At 39.7% G+C, this 13,419-nt stretch overlaps 1 protein-coding gene across 2 annotated transcripts; it reads left to right on the top strand.

Moving 5' to 3' along the window:
* The first annotated feature begins 8 nt into the window (after window positions 1–8).
* Window positions 9–12,428, top strand: DHFR (dihydrofolate reductase). 2 transcript variants are annotated; one of them, XM_088536986.1, is made up of 7 exons: window positions 9–94; window positions 373–422; window positions 1,725–1,830; window positions 2,441–2,567; window positions 9,944–10,059; window positions 11,634–11,749; window positions 12,087–12,428. In XM_088536986.1, the coding sequence occupies exons 1-6, from the start codon at window positions 9–11 to the stop codon at window positions 11,719–11,721; spliced, it is 573 nt and encodes a 190-aa protein (XP_088393112.1). In that variant the 3' UTR covers window positions 11,722–11,749; window positions 12,087–12,428. The 2 variants fall into 2 exon arrangements, with proteins under 2 accessions (XP_088393112.1, XP_088393111.1); XM_088536985.1 differs by lacking the exon at window positions 12,087–12,428 and having other exon boundaries at window positions 11,634–11,754.
* Window positions 12,429–13,419: the final 991 nt, after the last annotated feature.

The following is a 13,419-nucleotide window of genomic DNA, read 5'->3' as shown; positions in this document are numbered from 1 at the left end:
CCGCCGCCATGTCGCGCTCGCTCTGCTCCATCGTGGCCGTGTGCCAGAACATGGGCATCGGCAAGGACGGCAGCCTGCCCTGGCCGCCGCTCAGGTACCGCGCGCCGAACTACAAGTCCCGGCGTGCAGCGCTGCGCGCGGCCGCGGGCGGGCGGCGCGGGGGCCCGCGGGGCGCGCAGGGACTCGTAGTGGGAGGGCCCGGGGGGCACAAGGCGGGAAAGCCGCGGCGGGCGCCGGCGCCGCCCGGGAGGTGCCGCTTGCGGCTGGGCCAGGCCCATGGGCTCCCCTCCCGCTGTGTTACGTTTTCTGTAAAGAGGCAAATAAAAAGTATTCACACCGAACGCTCTTTTTTTTTCGTGCTTTGTTTTCTAGGAATGAGTTTAAGTATTTCCAGAGAATGACTAGCACATCCCGCGTGGAAGGTAATGTTGTACTTGCTGCCTTAGTACGCACGCTCTTAAACTGAGCTCCCCTTGCATCAGTCACAGGGTAGAGCTGTAACTCACTTTTTACCAAGTGTCAAAGTCCAGCTTCTCCAGGCAGGCTGCCCTTCTCCCCCTCCCGAGCCTCATAAACATTGCCCATTTGTTTCTGCCTGCTCATTAGTAAAATCTGACAATATATAACGATAATTATTCTATATTTACATGTAATTATTATATAATGCGTTGTTATTTATATTCATATTTCATGTTTTAAACAAAACTGAGTTTTCATATAAATGAAGGAGTGTGGTTTTTGTTTTGTTTTAAGCTAAAAGTCTAAAAAATACCTAGTCCCTTTGCAAACATATAAGCTGCCAGTTAAGTTAGAGGAAGAAATTGGAGATGAATCATGTGTTTCTTTCCTGCAGTTACTTTGCAAACAAACAAGTTCAAAGTTCTGACTCCGAAGGGACTAGAAAACAGCATCTCTAGGAACTATAAAACAGCATCTCTACCTACAGCTCCAGTAGTTCTCAGTTTTGTAACTGAACAAGTTACAAAATGAATGAGTGTTCCGTGTGTTAGTTTGTTAACACGTCTTGCCTAACTGTTGTGCGTGCCGCGGGTTCCCGCTGTGGCCCTGGTGCCAGCGCCACGGTGTGTGTGTGCTGGGGAGCCGCACCGGCATCTCGCCGTGCGCGCAGCAACGCTTCTCGGGCTCCATGCAACCTTTGCAACAAAGCAGTGTCATGGCTGCCATTGATTTGGCGGGATAAAACCTCTTTCTGCACTGTCAAAAAGCAAACATCCAACCCCTGTGGGAATCACGTAAGCAACAGAAGAGGTGGGATGATCGGCAAATTTGGTCTGGGTACTTCCCACAGCAGAACAGCCACCTCTGGCTGCCTTTCCCCTTGCTTTCTGTTTTATCCTGGCTTTACTGTTTCACTCATCCTTAAGCTGCTCTAATTCTGTGTTTGGAGGATGGGAGTTGGTCTTGTGCACTGGGATGAATTTGTCCCCATAGTTAGAGCTGAGCCAGTGGCAGCGCCTCTCAGTGCCCTTTCAGCTGAGAGGGTACAGCTGTGCAAGAGACTGGTTTGGTGTCGGCTGCCCACCTAGGTTCTCCAGCACGTGAATAACTTTGGAATCAGAGCCCCAGCTCTTTCTTTTGCTAACTGCTGAAACTGAGCTCAGAAAGAGGAGGTAAAGTCCAGTAGATGTCACTAAACTACCAAAACAACAAGTTTAGTGCAGAGAAGAAGTTCTGTTTAAATGAGTGTTTTCTCTCTCATTCAGGTAAACAGAATGCAGTGATAATGGGTAAAAAAACGTGGTTTTCCATTCCGGAGAAGAATCGCCCTTTAAAAGACAGAATTAATATAGTGCTCAGCAGAGAACTCAAGTATGTATGAGAAGAGTTATGAGCCTGTAAAACAAATCACAAATCTAAACTAAAAAATATGGATAGCGTGACTTTTTTATAAAGTAATTCTAAATGTAATCTTTTAAAATCTGTTTAGAAAATCTCTCTCCAGTTGTTTCTGAGTGATATCATTACTATATTCTTCTTTGCATAAAATAAATGCCAGCCCTGGATCTACATAAACGCCATCATGTCTTAGTCCTTATGACTCTTGTATTTAATTCTGTTTCTCTAGTTTCTGGTTACTGACTTCATTATCCACTTTTCTTGAGGCTAACTTTTATCAGCATTTAAGGGAAAAGAACATTTTTTTCAGAGCTTTCTTCTGATGCACCACTCACAATCATACAAACATTCTTAAATAAAAAATGTTTGCTATAGTACTTTATTATTTTGGAAAGTGTTGGGGTAATTTATTAAGCATCCTGCAGTCAGATTAGAATTCTAGCATGACAGGCATTTCAAAACAGTAAACTAATGTGAAAAATTTAGTAACTTGTAAATTCAGCAATATACATTGTGTGTCTATGTGTATTGATTATCATGATGACTGTCCTTTAAGTTAAATAATAAAACTTTCTTTTTCTAGGGAACTCCCAAAGGGAGCACATTATCTCTCCAAAAGTCTGGATGATGCTTTAGCTCTTCTGGATTCACCAGAATTAAAAAGTAAAGTTGACATGGTTTGGATTGTCGGAGGCACTTCAGTGTATAAGGTACCTTTAGAGTGAATACTGTAAATGACTAGCCGTCTCAAGATGGCTCAGATCCCTGTTCCACCTGCTTTAGGAGGTTCAGAGACAAACTTTTCCCTCATTATGACTCAGCAAACTCCAGTGATACCAATAGGTCAAGTCTTAGAGTGGTAAAATACTGTTCCTATGTTCCTTGCCTAATCTACACCTTGTAGAGAGCTATGTTTCATGAATCTCTATAACCTAGGGAATGTGTCTATAAAACAGTCCTTTTTTTTTTTTTTAATTTGTAGTCTTGTAATCCCTTTTACATGTGGTGAAGTCTTCTTACCGTGCATGTGATGTCCAAATCCGCTCGATGATAATTGGGTATTATCATAAAGAAATAGCCTGTACTTTATTCTGCTGCTTCTGTCTGCTTCCTGGTGCGAAGTGACATATTTATTTTTGGAGGCAGATTCTCTTCAGATTAGGCATAGCTGTCAAACACGAGTAAGAGATTGGATTAGGCTTCTGCTTAATAGTCTGCAGTTCTGCAGGATACACAGCGTGAGCAAAAACAATTGCCTCCTAGGCCTGCACAGTCATCTAGTGCTCCAAAGACTGATAATTTTTGCTTGCTGTTACAGAAAATTCTGTATCTTAGGCTTCTAATTTCATTATTTTTCTTGTGTCAGCTGGCATTTCATAGAAAACAATGTCATTTTTAAGACCATTACTCACCAGGACTTAGAAAGATTGTAAGTATATGGTCTTGATCAAAATAGTTTTTGCAATGTATTGCTGTGCTGGTTAGCATAAGGAATCTGACTTAAATTTTAACTGTTTTCCCTCCTTCAAGCTTCTCATCAAGATGTTTTAAATGAGTTTTTAATTCACCAAGAAGAAGTATGTCAGTTTTGTACAGATTATTGCACTTAAACTAGCATTATGATCTTAATTAAAAGGGTTTGATGGAAGCCGTGCCACTTTATCAAAACTGCCAATGATATATTTAGTGTTTGTATTAAAGTTGCACAAAGGATTACTGGAATATTACCACTACACCATGTAGTAATGTAGAAGTAAAATACCAACTGAATACCAACTGAAGCATTTTATTCAGTATTTACAGGTATTTACATTTAAAGCCTTATTTTAATCTTACTGCTCTGTATGGTTGAAAGGTTTAGAACAGACTATGTTTATTTGATATAAACCTGTTAGGGAGAAAGTGGCTGTAACTACTTTATCAAGTAGGTGCAGCTGGAGTGATTTGAAACAGATAGTGCTGAGTACAGGACATTTTCACTGTTAGCACTTTGAGGATTGGAAACCAAAGTCCTTTAGGAGGACAAACTTTGATGAGGAAGGCAGGTCACCTGGAAAGCATCCTACTTTACTTTAAGCAGTCTCCTGCAGGTGAGGGTCTCTGCCCCAACCACCATCAAGCCTTTCCTGTTCCTGATGCTGTACCTGTCTTGCTTCTGTTCCTTCTCATCCCCAGTAACACTGTGATGCCTTCTGAGTAAATCCTCTTTTGCATTTGAGCGTGGTCACACAAGAGTGCAGTGGAGAGGGAACAGCAAGCTCACGCATGTGCTCATGGCACTTGTTTTGGGAGGACTCCCTGCTTGTCACAGACTGCTGCAGACTCCTCGAGGGCTGAATAGAAACATGGGATAATGCCATTTTTAGTCTTCACCACTGCAGGTGCTCTGCTCATCTTGTCCTTGGCACAGGAGGTGAACTCAGGCTGGTAGGAGCACCTTGTTCTGGGGATTCTGGAGAATCAGTGAACGTAGCAGATGCAAAGGTGCAGAGCTGAGGCTGTGCCAAGAGTCTGCATACAGCCCCGCCACTGCCAGACATCTCTTCCAGAATTCCTGCCTTTACTCTGCCTTGAGGAGTGAGCCTGCCAGTCTCAGAACACCTACAGTGCAGCTGTCTGTTACTTAGGGCCCTCTTGCCCACAGCTCCTAGGTTCTCAAGCACAGTTTTCTCCAGAGTCATGGAAAGTACTGGCATAAGCTTATTTCTCTCTTAAGAAACTTAAAGAACAGAGGAAGGAAAACTCTGGTAAGGCAAAATCCACTGACAGGTTGCCTTCATGCCTCGTTCAACAGCACACTGGAGGAGACTGCCTCACTTGGGACCTTGCTGGCCCAGGGAAGGCACAGCAGCTAGACATGGTAGGAATTTTGGTAGGGGACAGGGAGGGCTGAGCAGAATATTGGTGTGAGGAAGTAAGAGCAGAAAGGATGGAAAATGACAGTCCATTGAATACAGGACTGTGTGTACTGGTTCAATAATCTCCTTCAGCTTCAAGGTGCCCTCAAGGGTGAGCTTTTGAAGCTGGTTATTGTCTGAGATTTACCTAAAAGCAACCTTCATCTTCTTAAATTTCATATGATACCACTCACCTCATGAAGATTGGAATCTTGTGCTGCAGCTGCAAAGTAATAATCTTGACTGCAAGGAAGTTTCTGGACTTCTTACTGCACAGATTTAGAAGCAGAATCCTTGAATCCCAGTATGACACCATGTGTGCTCTACTGGATCTGCTGACTTGGAGGAGCTGACATTACTACTGATTATGCATCTGCATTCTGCATGAGAATGAAGAAATAGAAGGGCCCAGAGAAGGCCAGTAGATCACAGCCAGTATGAAGGTGTTAGGCAATGTGAGGGTCACTGTACAATGTTGCAGGAGCCCTTGAGGTTCTGCTACTTCTGAGAGGTTTTTCAGTAGTTGCTATGTGCTGGAAAACTTGTAGTGCTGTGACTCACTCATTTTTTCTGTCCATTGAGTCCCTATCAACAGTTGGAGCATATCAGAATAGATATCCTGGAACAGATTTTTCATTTGGTTTCATCCCAAAGAAATTCAGTTCATGCACACTAAGATTACTCCCCACTGCAAGCAAAGTGGGGACAACTAGAAGATTCACTTAAAAACCACATTTCTGACCTGAGCTAAGACAGGCAAGTAGGTATACGCAGTATGACGGTACCGTCTCTTAATGGAGAGGTTCAGATCTTGGCTTTAATTGTGAAAACAGTGCTACCTGGAAGAACTTAAGGAAGTCTGGAGAATATAAATTATGCCAGCGTTGTTTAAACTGCGTGTTAGTAGAGATAGAGTAGATAACAGATCAAAACAACCATTAGATTTTACTGTGAATTGGAACTGAACGTCTAGTCATATCCACAAATAATGAACAGAGGCTTTACGATGGCCTCTTTTTAAAAACAGGCCCAGGTGTACCTGTGTGGATGGAATGCTCTTACAGTAATATTGTATGCTGAGTGTTAATATAAATCTTGTTTTGTAAGAATTAGCAGGCACAGATCCTTAGCGGGAGTGAACTTAACCAGTGGAAAAAAAAAAAAACATGCAACAAAACTTTTAAATATATATATATATATATATATACATGGCATGACTCAGGTCCTCATAACCAAGGCCTCTTTAGTAGCATTAAAACAGGCTGTATCAACAACCTGGATAAAGCACATATCAGACATTTTTAAATGTCACTTCTATTTTATATGTTTGTACTCAAATTGTTGCTTTCTCAGTGCCACAGAAGCAAACAGGGACATTCAAGGTCACATTGCTGAAGTACAGAATTGGATTCATTTGGACACATTTGGAGAACAAACTTGTAATTTCATAACAAGAACAAACTCTTTTTCTTTCATAAGTTTCATCATTTTTTGCTCTTTAGTTATTATCTAGGCTAGGCATAACAGAAAATAGATGCTTTTGATAAACAACATTTGGGGAAATTCTTCAAAGAGATGTGAGCTGGAAAATTAAATTTCCAGTGATCTCCAAGTGAAAAATGTATCTAATTGTCATGCGTTGTCTAATTTTCAGGTGTTTTTGTGTTTGGTAATCTTCTATTCCCTTTCATTCTTCAGATTTACTGAATTATAAAGTGGCTATTCATATTTACTGCAGCAAGTATCTTGCAAATGATTAATTACCCCTTATCTACAAAACTAGAATTTATTGACTGAGCATATAAGGCTCACTAGGTTATGAATAAGCTGAGTGGCTTTTGAATGCTGCATTTGCCAAGTCTCAAATCTTTGCTATAAGGTTGACCCCTTTAAGAGAGAAGTATTAATAACTTCCATCCATAGCTTTGTTGTTTTTTTTTTTCCCAAGGTTGCCAAAACTTTACCAGCTAATACTTGATATATTTTTTAAAGATTACATTTTACTTATAATGTATGAATTCCCTGTAAGTTATAAAAGAGGTAGAATTTTCTCTCTCTTCCCTGCATGTAAGACAAAATGCTTTTAAACTATGTACTTGTAGGACTGGAGCCTGACATGTATGTGTTGCTGAGATCCAGTCATGAGAGCTGGGCAGCAAGCTCATTTTTCCACACTCACCCGCTGTACTCCTGTGGGTTGGCAGCGCTGCCGCTCTCGTGGAGCGTAGCTGATGAAGCCCACAACAGTGATCGTTCTGGTGGCATCACAGAGGGTAGGTTGTTGGTTGTTATTTCACCAGATTCAGACTTATTAGGCAAGTGTAGATGGTCCTAAGCGCTTGTGTATCCAAGGAAGATTGCTGTCTTCCCAGCATATAAGCAAATGGGATGCTTATATTTTATTATTGCTGTGCCATTTGGATTCATTTATGGAAGAATTTTCATCCTTCTTTACACACACTTTACACACTTAGTTGTGTGTAGTTGTCTAATGAGGAAAACAGCAGTGGGAAGAAAATTTGGCCTCTCTTCCTATGTCCCTTTAGCACCAGAGGAGTCCCTTCTGAGCAAGGATTAGAGTCATCCTAATGCAATTCTGTAGCATCTTTTTTTATATAGAAGTGTCAGGATCACAGCATTACTGTTAATAGCACTGCAACCTCCTGTTCTTACCCTCACAAAAATTATTGTATTGTACAAATAGATGTATTTTTACAACTAAAATACATAATTAATGTATTTTATGCCTCAGGAGGCCATTTTTTTTTGTTCTTGCCTAGTCTAAATTAAGATTAGATGAAGCAGAACTACAGTATTAGCAATGGACAAGTGGGTTTAACTAATAATTCCTTTTAAAAGGTAAAGAACTCTGTGATGTACAGGTCTAACTAAGATCCTTCTAGATAGGTTTTAAAACAGTATCTTCATATTTCTGCACATTTGATAAGGACACGATTAGCCTTTCCAGTATGTTCTTCAAAATAAAATCAGAGGATTTTTTCACATAGGAAGGGAAGATAAAATATTCCTGTTACTCTTAACTAAGCTGAGTGTCCTTGTTCTTATGAACAAACATATTGATTTGACATTCCTTTGGAAAAAATAATTACTAGAAAAGGTTAACGTATGAATCAGAGTTGCAGTCACAAATCATGCAGCTATGAAAGGCTGTTGGTTTTTAAGTTCATGATGAGTTAATAGCAAAGGAAAGGGCTTAAAAGGCCAAGTAATACACAGGAAAGTCTAGTGAGTAAAGTGTCACTATTTCTGTATGGACAGGGATTTCAGTAAGGCTGATGGAAAATTTTGGTTGTGGAAGGTGCAATTAATTGACAGTTGCTGCACCTGCCTTTTTCTCTGGCAGAGAACTGGTAATGGGATCTATCACAATATTCCATCCATCCTGAATTTCACCTTAGCAGCTTGGGAAGGAGTTTTTCAAAGCTGCTAATTTGCATTTAACTGATCTAAAACTTTGTGAGACTTCTAACCCTCAGATTTTTGTATATATATAAAATAATTACTTTAATATGCTTGTGACTTCAAAATACAGTTTGCATAAGTGATCCAAATACATTTTAATTTAATACATCTTGAAAACCAAATGCAAGTCAAAAGAATGTTTCTCTGGATTTTTTTTCCTTTATTGTGCTCTTCTATTTTGTTTGGATCATCAATGCTGTTGTCTAGTGTCCGAAAGACACTTTAAAAGTAAGTGCCTCAGATGGTTGCTTTGTCTATTGTATTTATTTTATGTAATCAGTAGAAGATGGATAGGTAGAAGTACTGTGTCTTACTTCTAAAACCTGAGAATCTTTAAATGATGAAAGGTAATTTGTCCCTTCTGCAGCCATTGGTTGTTGTGTCTGCTAGATTACAGGGATTTGGTAATAAACCTATAAAAGATTAGTTTTCTATTTTGTACTTCTTAGACTGCTTGTACTGTGCAATCACTGTCAGAGTTCTGTTTGCTGCAGAACTTGGGGTATGTTTGAACCTGCATTCTACATTCTAACCTGCATTCCCCAAGGTGATGGTCCTATAAATGCAAATGTAATATTTTATGTGGCTGTCAGGCCAATATGGTTGGAGATTGTGAGGAAGGTAATCGCTAGGTCACCTCCTTGTTGCTTCAGAGACAGGCTTACTGAGGGGTGCTTGGGAGACAGCAAAAAGACCAGAGTGCACCGAAGATCCCTGTGTAATGAAGAACTCCAACTCGTGCAGAGGGTGACTTACCTAGGATAACAGGAGGGGTCCTGCCGCCCCAGCTCTCCATCCTTCCTCTCTTGTGAAATCTCCTCTGGTTTGACAAGTGATTGTGCTGTTTCTGGAGGAACAGTTCAACGGCCACAGTTTGGACATTCTGTGCTCTAAAGAGAACTAAAATCAGATTTGCTTTTCCCTAGTCTGTTGGGCTGTTTCCCTGGTCTATTAGCTCGGTAGCTGCTATGTAAGCAGGGAAGCCTGTAAGCAGAGCGAGTGGGTATACCTGTCCCAGGGAAACCAGCACCTGTACAAATAGAATCCTAGGAGAATTAAGTGGCTAACAGAAGAAAAACAAAAATATTAGTTTAGTATTACTAAGCTCATTTTCTGCTTGCTGGAAATCGGTTGTCTGTTGGGTATTATACTAGCTTATCACAGCATTGCATCATCATTGGAACTGGAATTAGTTGCTGCATGTTCTATTTAAATGCTCAAGATCTACTCGCATATTCTATACCATTATTTTCTGTATGTTATGTTAAAACTAAGTAACATTTGCCTTACTGTGTTCAATAGAATAAATATACGTATTGCATCATTCCTTCATTAAACTCAGACTAAGTACTTCAGAATTCTATCAGATCAGCACTTTGCATCCCAGATCATATTTCCATTACCAAAAAAAGGTGGTGAAATTCATAGGGTGAATTGGACAAGGCAAGAGAGAGTAGTACTTGAAGGGAAAAAACGGTGTCTGAAGGGTCTTATCTCATGGTTCTTTTTGAATGCTGCAGTGGCTGTAGATAGAGCTTGAATTTGGAGAAGTAGTAAAGAAAACTAGCATGTCAGATCTCATTTAACATCGATGTTGTCTTACAATACAATATCAAAATGTCAGTAACAAGAATAATACTTCATGAATATTTGAGCTGTTTTACAGTGAAGAACTCAATTTTTAACCCTTTCTTTTATTTTTAAAGGCAGCAATGGAGAAACCAATTAATCATCGATTGTTTGTGACAAGAATTCTGCAGGAATTTGAAAGCGACACCTTTTTTCCAGAAATTGACTTCAATGACTACAAACTTCTCCCAGAGTAAGCATCAAGATGCATAAGTGTCTTGTGTGCAAATGGCAGAATCCTAATTTACTCTGAATGTTTTTTCCCCAGGGTCACATTTTACATAGAATCTGGAATTTGCCCACTTAGAGCACTCCAAAGGGGAAGAGTTTTAAACCTTGTTGCATTTCTTCAACCTACCTGTAACCTTGACAAAGGACATGTCAATTTGCCAGCAAAGCAACTTTTGTATAGTTTCTCACTTTAAAATTACTTAAATACTTACTAAGATTCATAATTGCCAATATAATATCAGTCAGTAGGTTATACTAGTCTTTGTGAATGTCTTCGAATTGTCAAAGACAAACTAGATGGGTTTGAACAGAAAGAATTGAGCTTGTACATTTTTTTTAAAGTTCAATTCTGTCTCTTAAGCAAATTGCCTTTTCCTAGAATGTTTTGTAAGAACCAGTATTAAATTCTAAGTTTCTACCATTCATTTTGGTTTCTTTTCATATTGCCGTTATCATATTCCACCCATTTGTGTTCTCTCCAAGGAGATTACATCCAAGGGGTAGCGGTGTGGTAGTAAACAAATTCAAAAGAATTTCTGCCTTAAGAACAAGCAGAAGGAAAGAAACTCTTCCTTTTCTGGCTGCTCCCATTTTTTTCCTCCCAGCTAGTTACAGATCAGCAGTGAAAGAAATATAAAAGCAAGCCAGGTTCTCTGCCTGCAACCCCATGACACCAGAGTGGATTAGCATTGAAGTGAGAGAGAGAAGGCAGGGGTGCAAAATGAAATATGCTGGAGAGACAAGCACTATCAGTGGGAAGAATGAGTCACCTCTTTCAACTCTAACATATTCTGAACAGCTCTGTGCTGTCATAAACCTACTCCAAAATGCTGATCTTTGATTCAAAGCTGCCCCTCCTCCTCTTTGTTTTTTCTCAGGAATGCCTTGTTTGGTTTTAGACAATGAACTAAAATCAGAATTTGCTCTTAAAACATTAATTTGTATGAAAGCAGACTTTTTTTTTTTCCACCACTAAAATAGAAACCTAAGAAAAGTCTGTCTGTGCAAATTTCTTCCTCCCTCAAAATCAGCGTTACTTATTGAGAACTTTTATTCTGTTACAGCAAGCTGAAGAGACTTTTAAAATGTCTATTAATAAAACTGTTTTAGTAAAGCTGGAATAAAAGGAAATACTTTGCAAGGTAACAATCACCTGCTTGAAGCTGTAGAGCTTGTAAGAGGCCTTTGGCAATATCATTTCCTTTACACCATCTGTGTAAAGCAAAAATGTTTGTGTCTACTTCTGCCTCTATAGACATATTAAATAATATGGTAAAGGCTTTAATCAGACTATTTAACTGATTGACTGGCCTTTTTTTTTCCACATTGGTGTATACTTTCTTGATTTCAAATGGTGCTTTCACATAGTAGTTAACATAATTCCTAAAAACAGACAGGCAATCAGTATTCCTGTGGTAAGGATGGTATTTTCATCTGTTTCAAATAACATTCTCCTGATTGATTGGATAAATTACCAGTGACTCATAATGATATTTTTATCTACTCATTGGCTTTTCTTTTTCCCTTTCTCTCCAGATACCCTGGTGTCCCTGCTGATATCCAAGAAGAAAATGGCATCCAGTACAAGTTTGAAGTGTATGAAAAGGTTGTCTCGGCACAATAAATGAGGCTTTCTGTACTTCTGCATAAGGGTAGGCATTTCAAATCAAAAAGTGAGTGTAAACTGAGTGTAAATATGTATGTTTTACATTGTTGGCAGAAAATCCTACTTGATAGTGCAATACTCCAGCAGTGAATGATTCCAGAAAACAGGCTGCACTTTGAATATATATCGTGCAGCAGAAACAGGAGTGCAACCAGCAGCATTAAAGAGGTGGCTCTAAGTAATGCTCTGGAGGTTGCATGAGAACTTGTATTCATCAACCCAAGGCAACCTGCCTAACACTTATGTGAGCAGAGAAGGCAGGTGTAGACCGAATGAGAACTTTTCTAACTAAAACAGATGTTTTGAATATTTTTGTCCCCTAGTCCGGAGCATCTACTAATTCAAGAAGGCCAACACTGAGAAGGCATCAAAGATTCTAAGCTTGATTGGGATGGTATATATATTTATAACAACCTTTACAATGTGAGGGTGACAGAGAAATTAATTTGAAAGCATAACAAAAGGCTAAGGAGTGAGATTGCTCAAGTAATGTTGAAATGGAGCTCAGAAGCCTCAAGCAGCAATCTAGGGATACTCAGATCCTTCATGCAAGTCCTCTATCATCTTAACCATCCTGAGCACATGGCCTACTTCATTCCTCTTGACTGAAAATACTGTATTACAGCTTAATCTGATAAAGTTTAATTTTCCATTGACCTAACACTTGTGTAAAAGCTTGCAGACCCTTCTTGCTTCTCTACAAAACTGCTATATCAGCTTGTCTGTGGCCATTTTGTTGTGTAAGAACATAAGCATACGTTCTTAGTAGAGTCTGTTTCCAGTCCCTTCTGAGTTTTATCAAAATGTATAGTGTTAACTTACTTTTTCACTGGATTTCAAATGTGGTGCCTGGCATAGAAATACCGACTACACAGAGAGTGGGTTTCCCTTTCCTCTTTGGCTGTGCATGGCTAAGACATTTTGCATTATTATTCGCCAGCAGTGGGAAGCAATACCCTAGCACTGCCCTCCCCTGGCATTCTGAAGGCAGGCAGTACCAGGAGGTGCCAAGATGCCTGTGTGCCAGCACCACCACAGCATCGCAGCGCCAGCAGTGCTAGTGTGTTGCTATGTTCTGCCCCCACCGGCTGGGATGTGCTTTGCCCATCTCTGCTTCCCTGTGCTCCAGCTACCACGCTGACGGTGAGAATGGACCAGAAAGGATCTCTGCCTCCTCGTTGCTGCTCATCAATCTGGGAAAGTTAAACCCTGAGGAGCTTTAACTCAAGGAACTTCGAAGAACTTAAACCTCAAAAATCTGTCACCTCTTTCTCTATAGCAATAGCATTTTTAAAGCTTCATCACATGAAGCAGTGTAAGAGATTCATTGATAAGGCAAAAACATTTAGAATATAAACTTTGAAAAACCACTGAGTTTTTTATGACAGCATGACAACAATTTAATAATGCAAAGAATAACTTCTGTAATTTCTGTCTCTGTTCTTTTGCAGTCTTAAAAATCTAAGTAGTTTCCTTTGTTGATCTTCTTATTCCATATGTGCTAACTTTACAACAGTCACTAAAGATTTAAACTTCAGTATCATACGCTTGTATAATACAGTAAAAAGCCTATTGATTTATAATTTGATAAATTTGCCAATACAAAGCAAAAGAGAATAAATAGAATGAGGAGAAAAGGCTGTGTTTGGTGTTGCT

This window comes from Tinamus guttatus, unplaced genomic scaffold, assembly GCF_059628265.1.
Source record: "Tinamus guttatus ecotype Peru unplaced genomic scaffold, ASM5962826v1 Tinamus_guttatus_pri_ptg000711l, whole genome shotgun sequence".
In the NCBI taxonomy this organism is placed as follows: domain Eukaryota; kingdom Metazoa; phylum Chordata; class Aves; order Tinamiformes; family Tinamidae; genus Tinamus; species Tinamus guttatus.
Note: the sequence above shows the minus strand (reverse complement) of the source record. Positions and strands in the feature narration are given on the sequence as shown.